The sequence below is a fragment of the Spermophilus citellus genome (genome assembly GCF_964194105.1).
Source record: "Spermophilus citellus genome assembly, chromosome: 4".
Taxonomy (NCBI): Eukaryota; Metazoa; Chordata; class Mammalia; order Rodentia; family Sciuridae; genus Spermophilus; species Spermophilus citellus.
The window spans coordinates 218,927,570-218,941,328 of NC_138185.1; the positions used below are offsets into that span (position 1 = coordinate 218,927,570).

At 36.5% G+C, this 13,759-nt stretch overlaps 1 protein-coding gene across 3 annotated transcripts in view; it reads right to left on the reverse strand.

Annotated features, from left to right (window-relative positions):
• Nucleotides 1-13,534, reverse strand: part of ATG2B (autophagy related 2B) — a 66,428-nt gene extending 52,894 nt beyond the window's left edge. For all 3 annotated transcript variants that reach the window (XR_014021886.1, XM_081293467.1, XM_081293466.1), the window contains exons 1-4: nt 13,298-13,534; nt 3,629-3,791; nt 1,305-1,457; nt 759-861 (exon numbers count right to left, since the gene is read on the reverse strand). Coding sequence is in view for 2 of the 3 variants with exons in the window: in XM_081293467.1 (XP_081149593.1) it covers nt 759-861; nt 1,305-1,457; nt 3,629-3,791; nt 13,298-13,459 (581 nt within the window). In the remaining variant the exon portion in view is untranslated. The remainder of the gene's footprint in view (nt 1-758; nt 862-1,304; nt 1,458-3,628; nt 3,792-13,297) is intronic.
• Nucleotides 13,535-13,759: the final 225 nt, after the last annotated feature.

Consider the following 13,759-nt stretch of genomic DNA (forward strand, 5'->3'; position numbering starts at 1 on the left):
GGGGTGCTACCAAGTGGGTACACAGAAAATTAAAAGCAGCATGTTTATATCTTTTTAAGTAAATCAATATTACAGATATTTGCCTGAAACAAATGCTTACAGAATTCTCCAAAGAAACAGTGCCTTCCTTCCCCCTCTCTCAATCAAGCAGCACTAAGATTAAGCACAGCAAAGCCAGACCTTCACATTAATGAAACCCACCTACATATTGCATTGCTCCACAAAAAAAAAACGCAAACTCACAAGACAGCCTAAAATTTAGTAGCACTCCAATACTTGTAGCTTTGATTTGATAACTAAAAGAAAACTACTTGCTTTAAATTTAACATAGTAATTTCAATAATGGAATTAGAATATAACTTGGAGAATAGCACTTTACTCCAATGTTATGTAGTATTTTAATTTAATATCATCACCTCTAGTCTCCAAAAGCATCCTGAATTTATTTTTTTAATTTTTGCAGTATTAGGAATTGAACCAAGGGACTCACACATGCTAGATAAGCTCTCTTCCACTGAGCTCTCGTCCACTGAGCCACATTCCCAGCCCAGCATTTTGAAATGTAATGTGAGAGTCAGAATACAGTTATTTTCAAATTCTTAAAAATTCTTACCTGGGGCTGGGGATGCGGCTCAAGCGGTATCACGCTCGACTGGCATGCATGCGGCCCGGGTTCGATCCTCAGCCCCACATACAAATAAAGATGTTGTGTCCGCCGAAAATTAAAAAATAAATATTTTTTTAAAGAAAATTCTTACCTTTCTATTCGAATTTCAAGGGCTGATCCAGTTTTAGAATTTTCTGGCACATGTTCAATTCTCAAAACAGTGTCTATAAAAGTGACTTTTACTCTTCTTAGTACTAGAATAAACAATTAATCATTAATGGAAGAACCATATATCTACTAAATAAAAAGTTCTAATAAAAGAAAAAATACTTGTTTGATAACAACTTACAAAATAAAAAAGCCAGATTTCTTTCCATTAAAAGTCCCAAATTCTGAGTTTTAAAATAGATATTACACTTACTGAATACGTACCCAAGCTACTGTTCAATAGATACTTAGAACAGTCACTAACACTGTCTGTTGAACTCCAATCACATCATTTGGCAAATGTAATAAATCAAACAAATGAGAGACTAGGGGAATAATTGAAATTAAATGAAATAACCCCAATTGTAAAGTTCTGAAATGAGAACATTAATTCTCTCCAAGAGGGCTGCCTTATACAAGACTTAAGTTATTAAGGTTCTAAATTGCTAAATAAAATTAGAATTTTTAGAGATGATCAATAATGTCAAACCTGTTTCGATGGTTTCAGCAAATTTTTCAAGCCCTTCAAAAGGCTGGGATCCTTCTCCTTGTTCATCTGTTAATTTTTGGCTAAGACATTCTTTTGCCAGTTGCATACTGCTGGTCATGAAACTTGACCAATACATAGGCTCAGAACCAGTTGCTACAGAAAATAAAGATTAATCCATAATTTCTCAAAATTTCAACAATGCCATTTCTTTGAATTTCCCACTTTTTTATTGCTGCATTATAGTTGTACATAATGAGATTTGTTGCTACATATTTGTACATGCATACAGTGTAACAATACAATTTGATCAATGTCATACCTACCCTAATACTTCCCCCTCCCCCATTTCTTAAAATTAACATATTTCAAGTAGATTTATTATTAATATATAGTTATTAAGTTTAGATTTATGACACTTATTTTAAAGTCAATTAATGAGTTCAGGGAGGCTTTGAAAAAAACAATCATTTTTTTCTAGTTCCGATGTATTGTGCAGATAGATTTTTAACACTAGGGTATTACACAGGGAAACAATATTCTAGAAATTACTCTTGAGATTTAAATACCACCTTACAAAAGCAGATCACATGAAAAATTCCAGCGATATGTGATTTCACTATATATTTTACTTTTAGAAAATATTAATTCATACACTCATTCAACAAGGATTATTTTTGTACATGTATGTTACTGTTCTAAATACTATACAGCAGGGTTCAATGAACTCTTTTTTTTTTGTTTGTTTGTTTGTTTCTGGAGATTACTTGGGGTGATTTAGATTTTATTTGAGATAGGGTCTCAAGTTGCTGAGGCTGGCCTCTTCTGCCTGAGCTTCCTAGTGTTAGAATTACAGGTGTGTACCACTACACCCAGCGAGAGGCAATTAATTTTCTATAAAGGGTGAGATATTGAATATTTTAGGCTTTGTGGGCAATATGTTCTCTATCACAACTCTCCTACAATAGTGTTAAAGTAGAAAGTAAATAAAAAAGGCATGGCTGTGTTTCCATAAAATTTTATTTATAAAAACAGTTAACAAGCTGGGATCAGTGGTGCACACCTGTTATCCCAGTGGCTTCGGAGGCTGAGACAGGAGAATTGCAAGTTCAAAGCCAGCCTAAGCAACGGAGAGGTGCTAAGCAACTCAGTGAGACCCTGTCTCTAAATAAAATACAAAAATAGGGTTGGGGATGTGGCTCAGTGGTCAAGTGTCCCAGAGTTCAATCCCCAGTACCAAAAAAAAAAAAAAAAGTAACAGGCTTGATTTATCTTGTAGGCCAGAGTTTGCTAACCTGCTATAGAGCATAGAAAAATGAATTATGAATTGCCCTTGGAATGCTTACAAATAGTAGAAAAAATACAGCATGGCTAAGAAGAATTAATAGAAGACTACTGAGAGTCAAATGAAAACATCATAAAAGCCAAGAGAAGAATCATCTCCTAGCTGAGGGGATCAACAGGAAATCTGGCAGAGGTGGCAGATGATATAACTTTGGAAATTAGCATAAGTGTAGGTAATACAAAGGAACATCTTTTGTGGAGGAAACAAATGAACTGTAAAATATTCTTTCCAGATTTTTCCTCCTAAGAAAATTCCATCATACCTCCTTAGGTATTCAAAATAAATGAAGATTACTAGAAAAATTACTGCTTTCCAAAATGGAATTTACAAGTCCTCTTAATGGAATATTTTAAAAGGAAAAAATATTTTAAAGTTTGACTTTTCATAGGGAAGTATTATATATACCCATCATAGTTAAAATAGAGAATATTCTGATAAATTAAATATCAGATTATTAAAGAGGATATCCATGATTATACTATCAATTTTCAAAATACAGATCACTATAATTCTACTAAGCAAAATTTAAACTTTGGAGTTTCATACAGTATAGGATTAAAATGTTTATCACTGCATACTTTTCCTCTAAATTTATCAATCCTATTTTTTTTCTACATTTATAAGTAGACATTCTCAAGAAGAGCATTCCCTTCTCCCTGCTCACCTTATTTATATCAGAATAGCTTTGAGTACTCTTCCTTGTTAAGTGGCAATACTCTGAATCTTTAAAACTTTAGATAATAAGTAACAAATAATTACATAAACCAAAGTATATGTACACTGAAGTTCCTGTGAGTAAACAGGGAAAGAAACAACTCTTAGAATTTTCATCACACACATCCTACAAAGAACCAAATCCTAATATTTTATCAACTGAAATTTTTATAAACACAATGAAAATCAATAAATCAATCAGGCTACTTTCTCAATCTCTGTAGGGTAAAAATAGAAGCAAATAAAACAGGAACATATAACAACCTACCTAGGCGAGGTCTAGGTCGGAAGACCATTTCTAACCCTTTTACTTCCAGTGCACAATTGTCCTGTAGCAAGGAGCCCCATGGAACTGACAGAGAAATCGACTGAATAAATCCTTCGGTGACTTCTAAAGGTGCATCTGCTGACTCCAGGATTTCATTGAGACACTAAAGAGAAAAACCAAATTCATTCTGAAATCACACAAAGAACATAAAATTAACTTTTTCAAAGATATGAATATGCCCATACCTGTGAATAAGCACAGAAAAGAAAGCAGAGACCAAGATAAAAGGTGATTTGGTTTTCATTAAGATGTATTCAACACCCAAGAGACTTTGTTAAAGAATAACGAGTTGCATGACAGAGGAAATAGATGGCTCTTTTAAGCACATGACAGAAGCTAACCTGGAGCTAACTAACAGCAGGCCTCCAGAGAAAGTTTGATTTTTAAGCTGAGACCAGAGGCTCAAAGTTAACCAGCAAAGTAACACATGCAGAGGCAACTGTATGTAGAAGCAGGGCCAGTAATATATTTTCTGGTCTTTCCTATCTTATGCTTTTATTTATTTTGACACGACAATCCCAGTAACTCCAAAAACTAAACTATACTGCTACTGTAAAATTCCTCAATTCTTATTTACTATATCAGTATTTCTCAAGTTTATATCTACTTTAAAAATTTAGAATGAAATTTATGCTGGGGTGTACTGAATTCTAGGTTTAAGTGTATTCGACTAAGGATACAAGAATTAATTAGAGTATAGGGAGAAACAACCCATCCATATTCATTTTGAAGGTTATCTAAGCATGAGGCTATAGATAGTTCAGCCAATGGTGTACACTAAGCATAAGGACACATTACCATAACAGGTGAGTGTCTCATCAGAAAATATATCAATTATATCTTCAAGGAGTATCTCATCAGAAAATAAATAGGAAATTTATTTCTAGTAAGTTTTTAATTATCAAAATGTATAATACATTTATATTGTTTTGACCAACTGTACACTTATAGTAATTATAATAACAACTGAATCCAGAGGAAAAATCTTAGCACTTAAAGCCTAATGATTATTGAAGAAGGTATTGATAAGGTGAATATGGTAAGCTGTACAATTACCACTAATTTAAAAATGATGATGAGATCACTCAAGGAATTGAAATGTTATACTAGAAAGTATTCATATGATGCAAAAGAAATAATAACAGGCTGGGTGCCATGGCGCACACCCCTATAATGCCAGTGGCTTGGGAGGCTGAGGCAGGAAGGAGGATTGCAAGGTGGATGTGGCTCATGGTTAAGCACCCCTGGGTTCAATCCCCAGTACCAAAAGAAAAAAATTTTAAAAAGAAATAATAACAAGAAACTTTTAATTATGATTAATTTCAATTTGTACCTTTTTATTATAAATAAATATGGAAGCATGATCAATAAATCTTAAGCATAAAATATACAAATTATAACAATTCTAGAGAGGAAAATGGAAATATGAAGTTAATGAAAAAAGATATGTTAAAATTCCAACTATTAATGAAAAGTTTGTTTGAGCACTTTTATTTACTTAACTTATTTAGGTACCAGGGATTGAACCGAGGGGCATGTAACTACTAAGCCATATCCAGACTTTTTTTTTTTTTTTTTTTTGAGACAGGGTCCCAACTAAATTGTTGTGCTAAATTGTTGAACTTGCAATCCTCCTGCCTCAGCCTCCCAAGCCACTGGGATTATAGGCATGCATTACCATTCCAAGCTTTGACACTTTAAAGTGGCTAAGGGGTGGAAATTGAGACCCTACTGGTTAAAAAAAAAAAAAATCGACATTTTTATGTCAATATTTATGACACAACATTATCATCTACAATTATTTAACTTATGAAAAAATGTTAAGTCAATTTTAAAATGTATAAGGAATACATTATTTTGTTTTGCTTCAATGTTTTTAAGGGCTAAGTAAGCAAACATGTTTGAGGACCACTCCTTTAAAACATAGCACAGCCAGGTGCGGTGTAATCCCAGCAGCTCAGGAGGCTGCGGGGGCGGTCGGGTCATGAGTTCAAAGTCAGCCTCAGCAACTGTGAGGTGCTAAGCAACTCAGTAAAACCTGTTTCTACATAAAATACAAAATAGGGCTGGGAATGTGGTTGATGGTCAAGTGCCTGGTACAAAAAAAAAAAAAAAAAAAAAAAAAAAAAAAACATAGCACATGTTCAGGTCCTAACGCAATCACTTAGCTAGCTGGGTAGCTTTGGACAAGTTCCTAACTTCCAAGTCTCAATTTCCTCTCCATAAAATTGGGATAGTATTCATTTCATAGGGTTATTGTGACCACAAATGAAACAGTACATGTAAAGTGACCAACATAGTTCCTGGTACCAAGGAAACACTGTCAAAATGTTGAATGCCTATACAGTACAATGATGAGCTCTACTAGGAATTCAAGGTGTGCCTAGCAGTATGAAGAAAAGCAAACTTTAAATTACATGTTCCTTGTTAATACATAATTCCACAAGATTAACTAGGGAAAGAATATATCTTCACTAGTTTAAATCAAAGCATCAGAATTCAAATAGGGACAAAAAGTGCATAAAAATTTGCAAGAACTTATTTAGATCAATTAATATTTAGCACCTAGTACATGCAGGACACTACATTGTACTATTTTATACCTCAATTATTGCATTAAATCTTCACAAAAGCCCTCTGAATTAGGTACTGAATGCCCGTTTTATAGATACGCTGACTGAGGACCAGAAAAATAAGTAACTTATGAAAAGTCCATTAATCACTGAAGGAAAAAAAATTTAAAAGAGAAATATATTTTTACAATGGAAGATTTTGGAGAAGGCTAAGCAAAATCATGTCCTAACGTATCATAATTCTCAAAAATGTAGTCTCAGTTTTGCAGACCAGGCTTTTAAAACTAAATGGAGGCCAGGTGAAGTTGCACACACCTGTAATTCCAGCAACTCAGGTTGAGGCAGGAGAACTTCAAGTTCAAGGTCAGCATGGACAACTTAGCAAGACCCTACCTCAAATAAAAAACATACTGTAATTGTAGCTCAATGGTAGAGGCCTTGCCCAGCATGTGTGAGGCCCTGCATTCAATCTCCAGGACTCGCCTCCAGCAAAAAAAATAAATCCAGCCCTAAATGGAAAAAAAAAAAAAAAAACTCCATCTTTTTAGTACTAATAATTTTCAGAATACAGTCAGAAAATATGCATCAGATTCTTTTAGGATGCTTATTTAAAAATGTAAATTCTTGGATTTCTAGAATCAGAATTTGTAGCAAGGGACCAGAAATTTTCATATTAACAGATTCCCAGGTGAACTCAGTGCTGCTAATGTCCAAGAAGCTAAGGTTTCTTATATGTTTAAAGGCAATGTACAAAAAGAACACAGAAGTCAGATTTAGGTTTCACATCTTGCTGTACTGCTTACTACTACTATGCCTAAGTAAGTTACTGAATAGTAAAAAGGAAATGTTTACTACCCAATTCAGAGTAAGATAATGTATGACAAAGTGACCAGTTACTGTATGTAGATATGGAAAATGCTTAATAATAGTTATTTTTCCAAAAGTAAACTAAAACCCCTTACCTTGATTCCATGTTTCCTCTAGTCATTAATCCCATTTTTCTTTCTTTAGCCAAATTACATATTTGCTCAAACCAGAAATTACCATCTACCTTCTAATCCTAACTCCTCTGAACTTTCTCTTAGTCATCAATAACTAACAAATGCAATGACAACATTCAGTCCTCCTCTTCCTGATATTCTCATCTCTACCTAGACCTAAGACCATCTCTATTCCCATTTTGGAATTCTAACTTCCTTTGGCTTCTGTGACACTTCACTCTGTCTTTTTTCCAACCCTTTGCTACTTAAAATGTTGGTATTTTATCTTCAGCCATATCTCTCAACCTAATGCACCTACTTTGCATCTATTTCCAGTTTCAATGACTACTGACTCCCTCTGGTGCTCCAGTCTATCAACTCCAATTCTCCTCTATGCCTCCTGTCATCTCTACTTGAATATTTCAAAGCCCCCTCAAAATTCTTCATGGTAAAACTTAAACTCACTCCAGTCTCAAGTTCCTCCTTCATTTACTACCCCCATGTAAGACAAAAAAAGCTAAGTTCAAAACTGCTTGTTTCATATATTATTTCCATAATTAAAAATTTGAAATTTGGGGCTGGGGATGTGGCTCAAGCGGTAGCGCACTCGCCTAGCATGCGTGCGGCCCGGGTTCGATCCTCAGCACCACATACCAACGGAGATGTTGTGTCCGCCGAGAACTAAAAAATAATATTAAAAATTCTCTCTCTCTCTCTCTCTCTCTCTCTCTCTCTCTCTCTCTCTCCTCTCTCTTTAAAAAAAAAATTTGAAATTTGTATGCCATATTGTTCTCTCTGGAAGAGATAGGATTAGGTACTATTACTTCATACTTTACATATTTCTTTTCTGTTTTTTTTCTTTACAATAAACATATTAGTGTTATAATTAAAATGAACAATTAAAAATACATCAAACATTTTAAGTGTACATAAACAATGACAGCCTTTGCAAATGAGAATCTGTCAACATTAGACAACTATTTAAGAAAATGGATTTGAGGAATTCTTTTCTCAGTACAAACAAAATTTCTGTCCCAATTTTGTGGCTACTTAAAATTTCTAATATAATGCTTCAGTAAATTGTATTACAACACTGAAGAATAATATTAAAAAGAAAATGTGTCAGATGTTAACAAAGTAGTTCAAGAATTTACACTGTATTACTTAGCTGCAATTTGCCTAATTACATGATGTTTAAATAGGTTGCACTTAAAGTCTTATGTGCACTTGGGCAAAAATCCCTTATGTCTGTCTTGTTTATTTCATAAGGTACTTTGAAATTCAACCTGTGCAAATCCAAAGTTTACTCTACACTATGAACAGAACAAACTTCTAAACCTAACTTGGTCAAATTGACCCCTTGTTGTGTAGTCTGTTGACATTTTCCCCATTAGTTCACTAAAGTACTTCCATGTGATTCAAAAATTCTTAAAGTAAAAGTAGAACCACCTGAAATTCTCAGCAAATAAATGCCCTCCTGTAGATTTCCTTGAGGCTCTTCTGTTTAAAGCCATTTTGCTTTCTGTTATCATCAATGAGTTTCATGCATATATTTTTTTTAAAAAAGGCCACACTCCAGTTTCTACTATAGCATTTGGCAAATAATGGTAATAATATTTCCAGAACTGAAAACAATTTTATTATATATTCCAATAAGACATAAATATCAAAGCAAACAAATTATTAAATTGAACTTAAAAGACTTTGATGTACTGAGTTGCTAATATCTATCTACTTGTACCACACTGAATTCCTATGAGAAAAGGGTCTTTGTTTAGTTCACTATTAGATCTCTAAGCCTCTCAATAGCATATGTATTTAATTCATTCATGGAAGAACTTCCATTTAAAAAATTAAAGTCATATTCTTAAAGGGTTTGGAGTGGGAGTCTTAAATCCAACCTCCTACCAAGCAGATTTCCTCTATGTTTTGCCCTCTTCTAGAGACAAGGAACTCATGAAACTATCAAACAGCCCATTCCAACTGCGGAGCCATTCCAAACCCCTTGCTCCTCCTTCCCCCTCCCACCAGGAACTGTTTAAAGTACTTCTCTCCAAAGTGGGGCGTGTGTATATATATATATATATATATATATATATATATATATGGAAGTGTAAAAGATGATTCATAGGGATGTAAGAAGAAAATCAGATATTCTACATTAAATGTCTCAATGGTTATATTACAAAGTTGTACTACAAGTTACTATATAAATAGGCATTAGTACTCTTAATTCAGATCTGTACAGAGCTGACCAGCAGTTCCACAACAGAAGAGTTAAGAGCAGTGTCCTCAAGTGAACATTCCATTTCAGCATACTGAAACTTACTTAGGCTTACATTCTATATACTAAAAACAGATCTTTAAATGGTGGAATCTTTGTAAAGAGATAGTGTGTGAAAATAACTTTCTGGTTTCCTGATTTTTCTTTTCATCAAGTTCTTAAAAGCTGAGTTTTGCAATAAGCAATTCCCTTTTCCACAGTGTAAGTAGTTCTAAATATGCCAAACATTTATATGATGATAAACAGCTATCGTTAGTATATGCTACCTGCAGGTCCCAAAAATACAATATATTTAATCTGTCTTTTGAAAATAAGAAAAATATTTTAATAGTGAAAAAGAAAATAACGCCTTTTCAAATGATACCTGTACTATAAAGAGGGAATAGTTCTTAAAACTATATTTGGAAATGTTTCCATTGTTCCATGATTTTGTTGTTGAAAACAATGACTTTTTAAAAACACTGTCTATTTAAACACAGTCTGTTTTTAGAAGACATTATCTACACAGGTTACAAAAGGTTTAAAAATATGGAAAGACTATCCCAACCAACCTAAAAGTCTTCTGAACAAAAAGTTTAGGGAGAAAAAAAAAATCTAATTTTTTATTCTGCAGCACTTTCCAATTAATTAGCAAGAATAACTGATCAAGATCAGAAGAAGGGACTGTCACTGCCAATCTCAACAAAATTCTATGCATAAATTAGTTAAGAATTAAAACATTAAAAAAAAAAAAGAATTGAACTATTAGCCGAGCATCATGCACACACCTGTAATCCCTGGGACTCCAGAGGCTGAGGCAGATCAAAAATTCAAGACCAGCTTCAGCAACTTGCTGAGACCCTGAGCAACTTAATGAGACCCTATCCAAATAAAAACAAAAGGTCTGAGGATGTAGTAAAGTGCCCTGGAGTTGAATTCCTAGTATTAAAAAAAAAAAAAAAAACAGTAATGTAGCCAATGATGCATTCTTCCATTAGGATTTATGAATCTTTGTAGGTATCATTTTTTCAGTTATAAAAGTCAGTAAAAGCAAGTATCAAAAGCAACTGAATTTGTAAACAGAATTTTGAATAGTTATAGATAAGTATCACACTAAAATAAATAAACAGCAGCAAATATTACTGGAAACTTTTGACAGTAGCGTTTTAGTTGGCATAACCCTTACAAGAACACAACAATCCTCAAATTAAGTCTAGTCATAAATTATTTTGCCAATGATCCTGAAGTCAATGTATAAAATTCAAATATCATCATTTGATTTCCCATAAGGATGAAATAAAACCACAGAAATGAAAAAGCCTAGAACACTGCCTGACATAAATAGGTGCTCAATAAACATTAATTGGCTTCCTTTTTTATTCTTTTTAGATGTGCATGACAATATATTTTGACATATTATGCATACATGGAGTATAACTTCCCATTATTGTGGTTGTACATGATGTGGAGTTTCACTGGTCATGTACTCTTATAAAAACATTGGAAAGTCCGAATCATTCTACTGTCTTTCTTTGTATTCCCCCACCCTTCCCTTCATTCCCCCTTATCTAATCCAATGAACTTCTATTCTTCCATTCCACCCCTCCCCCTTATTGTGCGTTAACATCCACAAATCAGAACATTCAGCCTTTGGTTTTTTGGAACTGGCTTATTTCACTTAGCATGACAGTCTCCATTTCCATCCATTTATTGGCAAATGCCATCATTTCATTCTTCTTTATGGCTAAATAATATTCCATTGTGTGTGTGTATATATATATATATATATATATATCATATTTTATTTATCCATTCACCTGCTGAAGGGCATCTAGGTTGATTCCATAGCTTGGCTATTGTGAATTGAGCTGCTATAAACATGGATGTGGCTGAATTACTGTAGTATGCTGATTTGAAGTCCTCAAGGTATATTCCAAGGAGTGGAATAACTGGGTCAAATGGTGGTTCCATTAAAAGTTTTCTGAGGAATCTCCATATTGCTTTCTAGAGTGGTTGCATCAATTGCACTCCCACCATTAATGTATGAGTGTACCTTCCCCCTCACCCTGACATCCTCGATAACATTTATTGTTATTTGTATTCTTGATAATACAAAAATTATCAAGAATACAAATAACAATAGCTGGAGTGAGATGGAATCTCAGTGTAGTTTTAATTTGTGTTTCTCCAATTGCTAGAGAAGTTGAACATTTTTCATATATTTGTGACGATTCGTATTTCTTCTGTGAAGCACCTGTTCAGCTCCTTTGTTAACTGGATTGCTCATAAACTATGTGATGTAATAAATTTTAAAAAGCATAGGCTTAGGAACTAGATTTTAATTCTCACTGTAACATCTGCTAACTATGTGACTTGAGCAAATTATTTAACTCCTTCTATAAAATGGAAATAATACCTATCTTTTGGATATGAAGACATTAAAGAATAATGCATATTAGTCACTTCTCTTACTAAAGACATGTGATAAATGTCCAGGACTGGGGATAAAGTTCAGTTGTAGAAAACTTACCCAGCATGTGAGAGGCCCTGGGTTGATCCCAACACACTAAAAGGAAATGCCCAACCCTCCTACTTCAAGATTCTCCATTCCAAATGTACCAAAAATATAGAATGATGGGTTGCTGAATTCAAAAATAACTATCAGAATTTCTATCTTTTGGTAAGAATTGCATTTATACTATAGAAGTACAATATGACGTATTGACCTCAGGTAAATTCTACCTCCACTATCACTTGGCTAATTCTGGCAACCTGGACAACCCTGGTGTAGGACTAAGTCTTTTTGCTACTCAAATTAGGGCTCTTTAAGCTAATTTAAGACTCTAGCTTAAGTCACCTACTTACTGATACAATTATATGCTTATTCATACTCCTTAGCACAAATTAATAATAGAGTCCTAATAAGCTGTTACCATAATTGAAGCTTTTCTATGGCAAAGGGGAGAAGCCACTCTAACTTGTCCAACTGAAGGCCAAACAGACTTTTTAAGTAAAATACTACGCATCCCACCCACAGGTGCCCACACAACGGCAGGTGGTGAGTCGGATACACCTGAAAAGCCTTAAGGCATAATGAGTCAACTCACAGCCTCTGGGCGACAAGTGTAAATCAGACTATAAAAACGCCTGAATCGCAACTTCAGCGCTTTCACAACGCCTGCTTTTACGTCTGCTACGTGAAGTCCACAGGCTAACAACTGTGGCGCTACCAGGGTCACTCTGCCACTCACCACCTGGCCACACACGCTGGCCTGGAAAACACGTAATCAAGCGACTCAGGCAAAGCGACACAGGAAGCCTCCACCCGACTTTCTTCCAAATGGCAAAGGCTTTGGAGAAAACCAGGCAAGCTTGCGTGCACGCAGCCACCCCCAAATAACCAACCCGGGTCCCGACATCCCAACCGTCCCTTCATCTTTCATCATTCCGGAATGTCACCCAACGACGGGTCGGTCGGCCACGGGCCCTCCCACCCCAAAGCCAAGGCTAGCCACCTCGCTCCCGGCCCCCGGCCTGCCCCAGGGCCCCCACGGCCCGGATTCGCGAGTCCCACGGTGTAGACGCCTTGACAGCTGTTAAGTTTCTGGAACACGTGACTCTGGGGACCGACCTCGCTCCCAACAGACTAAACACCACACTTGACACAATTCCCCGAGCCCCGCCACACCTGGGTCCAAACAGCCCCAAGCAGGGAGCGTCATGCCAACCCGGAGGACGCTCGTCCAGTCGCCCGAAGACTCGGAGTGAGTCGCGCCCGGCCGGCCGCGCTTACCCATTTGTCCAGGGGGACCTGGGCGAGGGAGCCGGTGCCCTGGTAGAGGTCCAGGCTGAGCTGCTCCAGGCTCAGCTTCTCCTGCAGGAAGTGGCCCAGGTACCTCTGCAGGAGGTACCGACAGGCCCTCTTCTTGATGGACTCCGAAAACGGCCACGGCATGGTGAGAGCTGGCAGCTGGCCGCGGGGGCTGCGGGCGGCGGCTCCGGCCTCGCGCCCAGGCTCCGGCTCCGAGGCCGGCGGGCCCAGGCCGCGGCGGGTCTAAGCCCTGGACGGCTCCTGCATGCCGGCTCGGCGCCACCGTCCCTCAGGGCGACCCCATCACCCGCGCCGCACCGCTCGCGCTAGGCCCCGCGGGGACCAGGCGCTGAGGAGTGCCGATCGCCCCAGGCCAGGCGGCTTTCCGGGTCACCGTCGGCCCACAGAGAGGGTGCAAGACAGCGCGAGGCAGGAGGCAAGGGC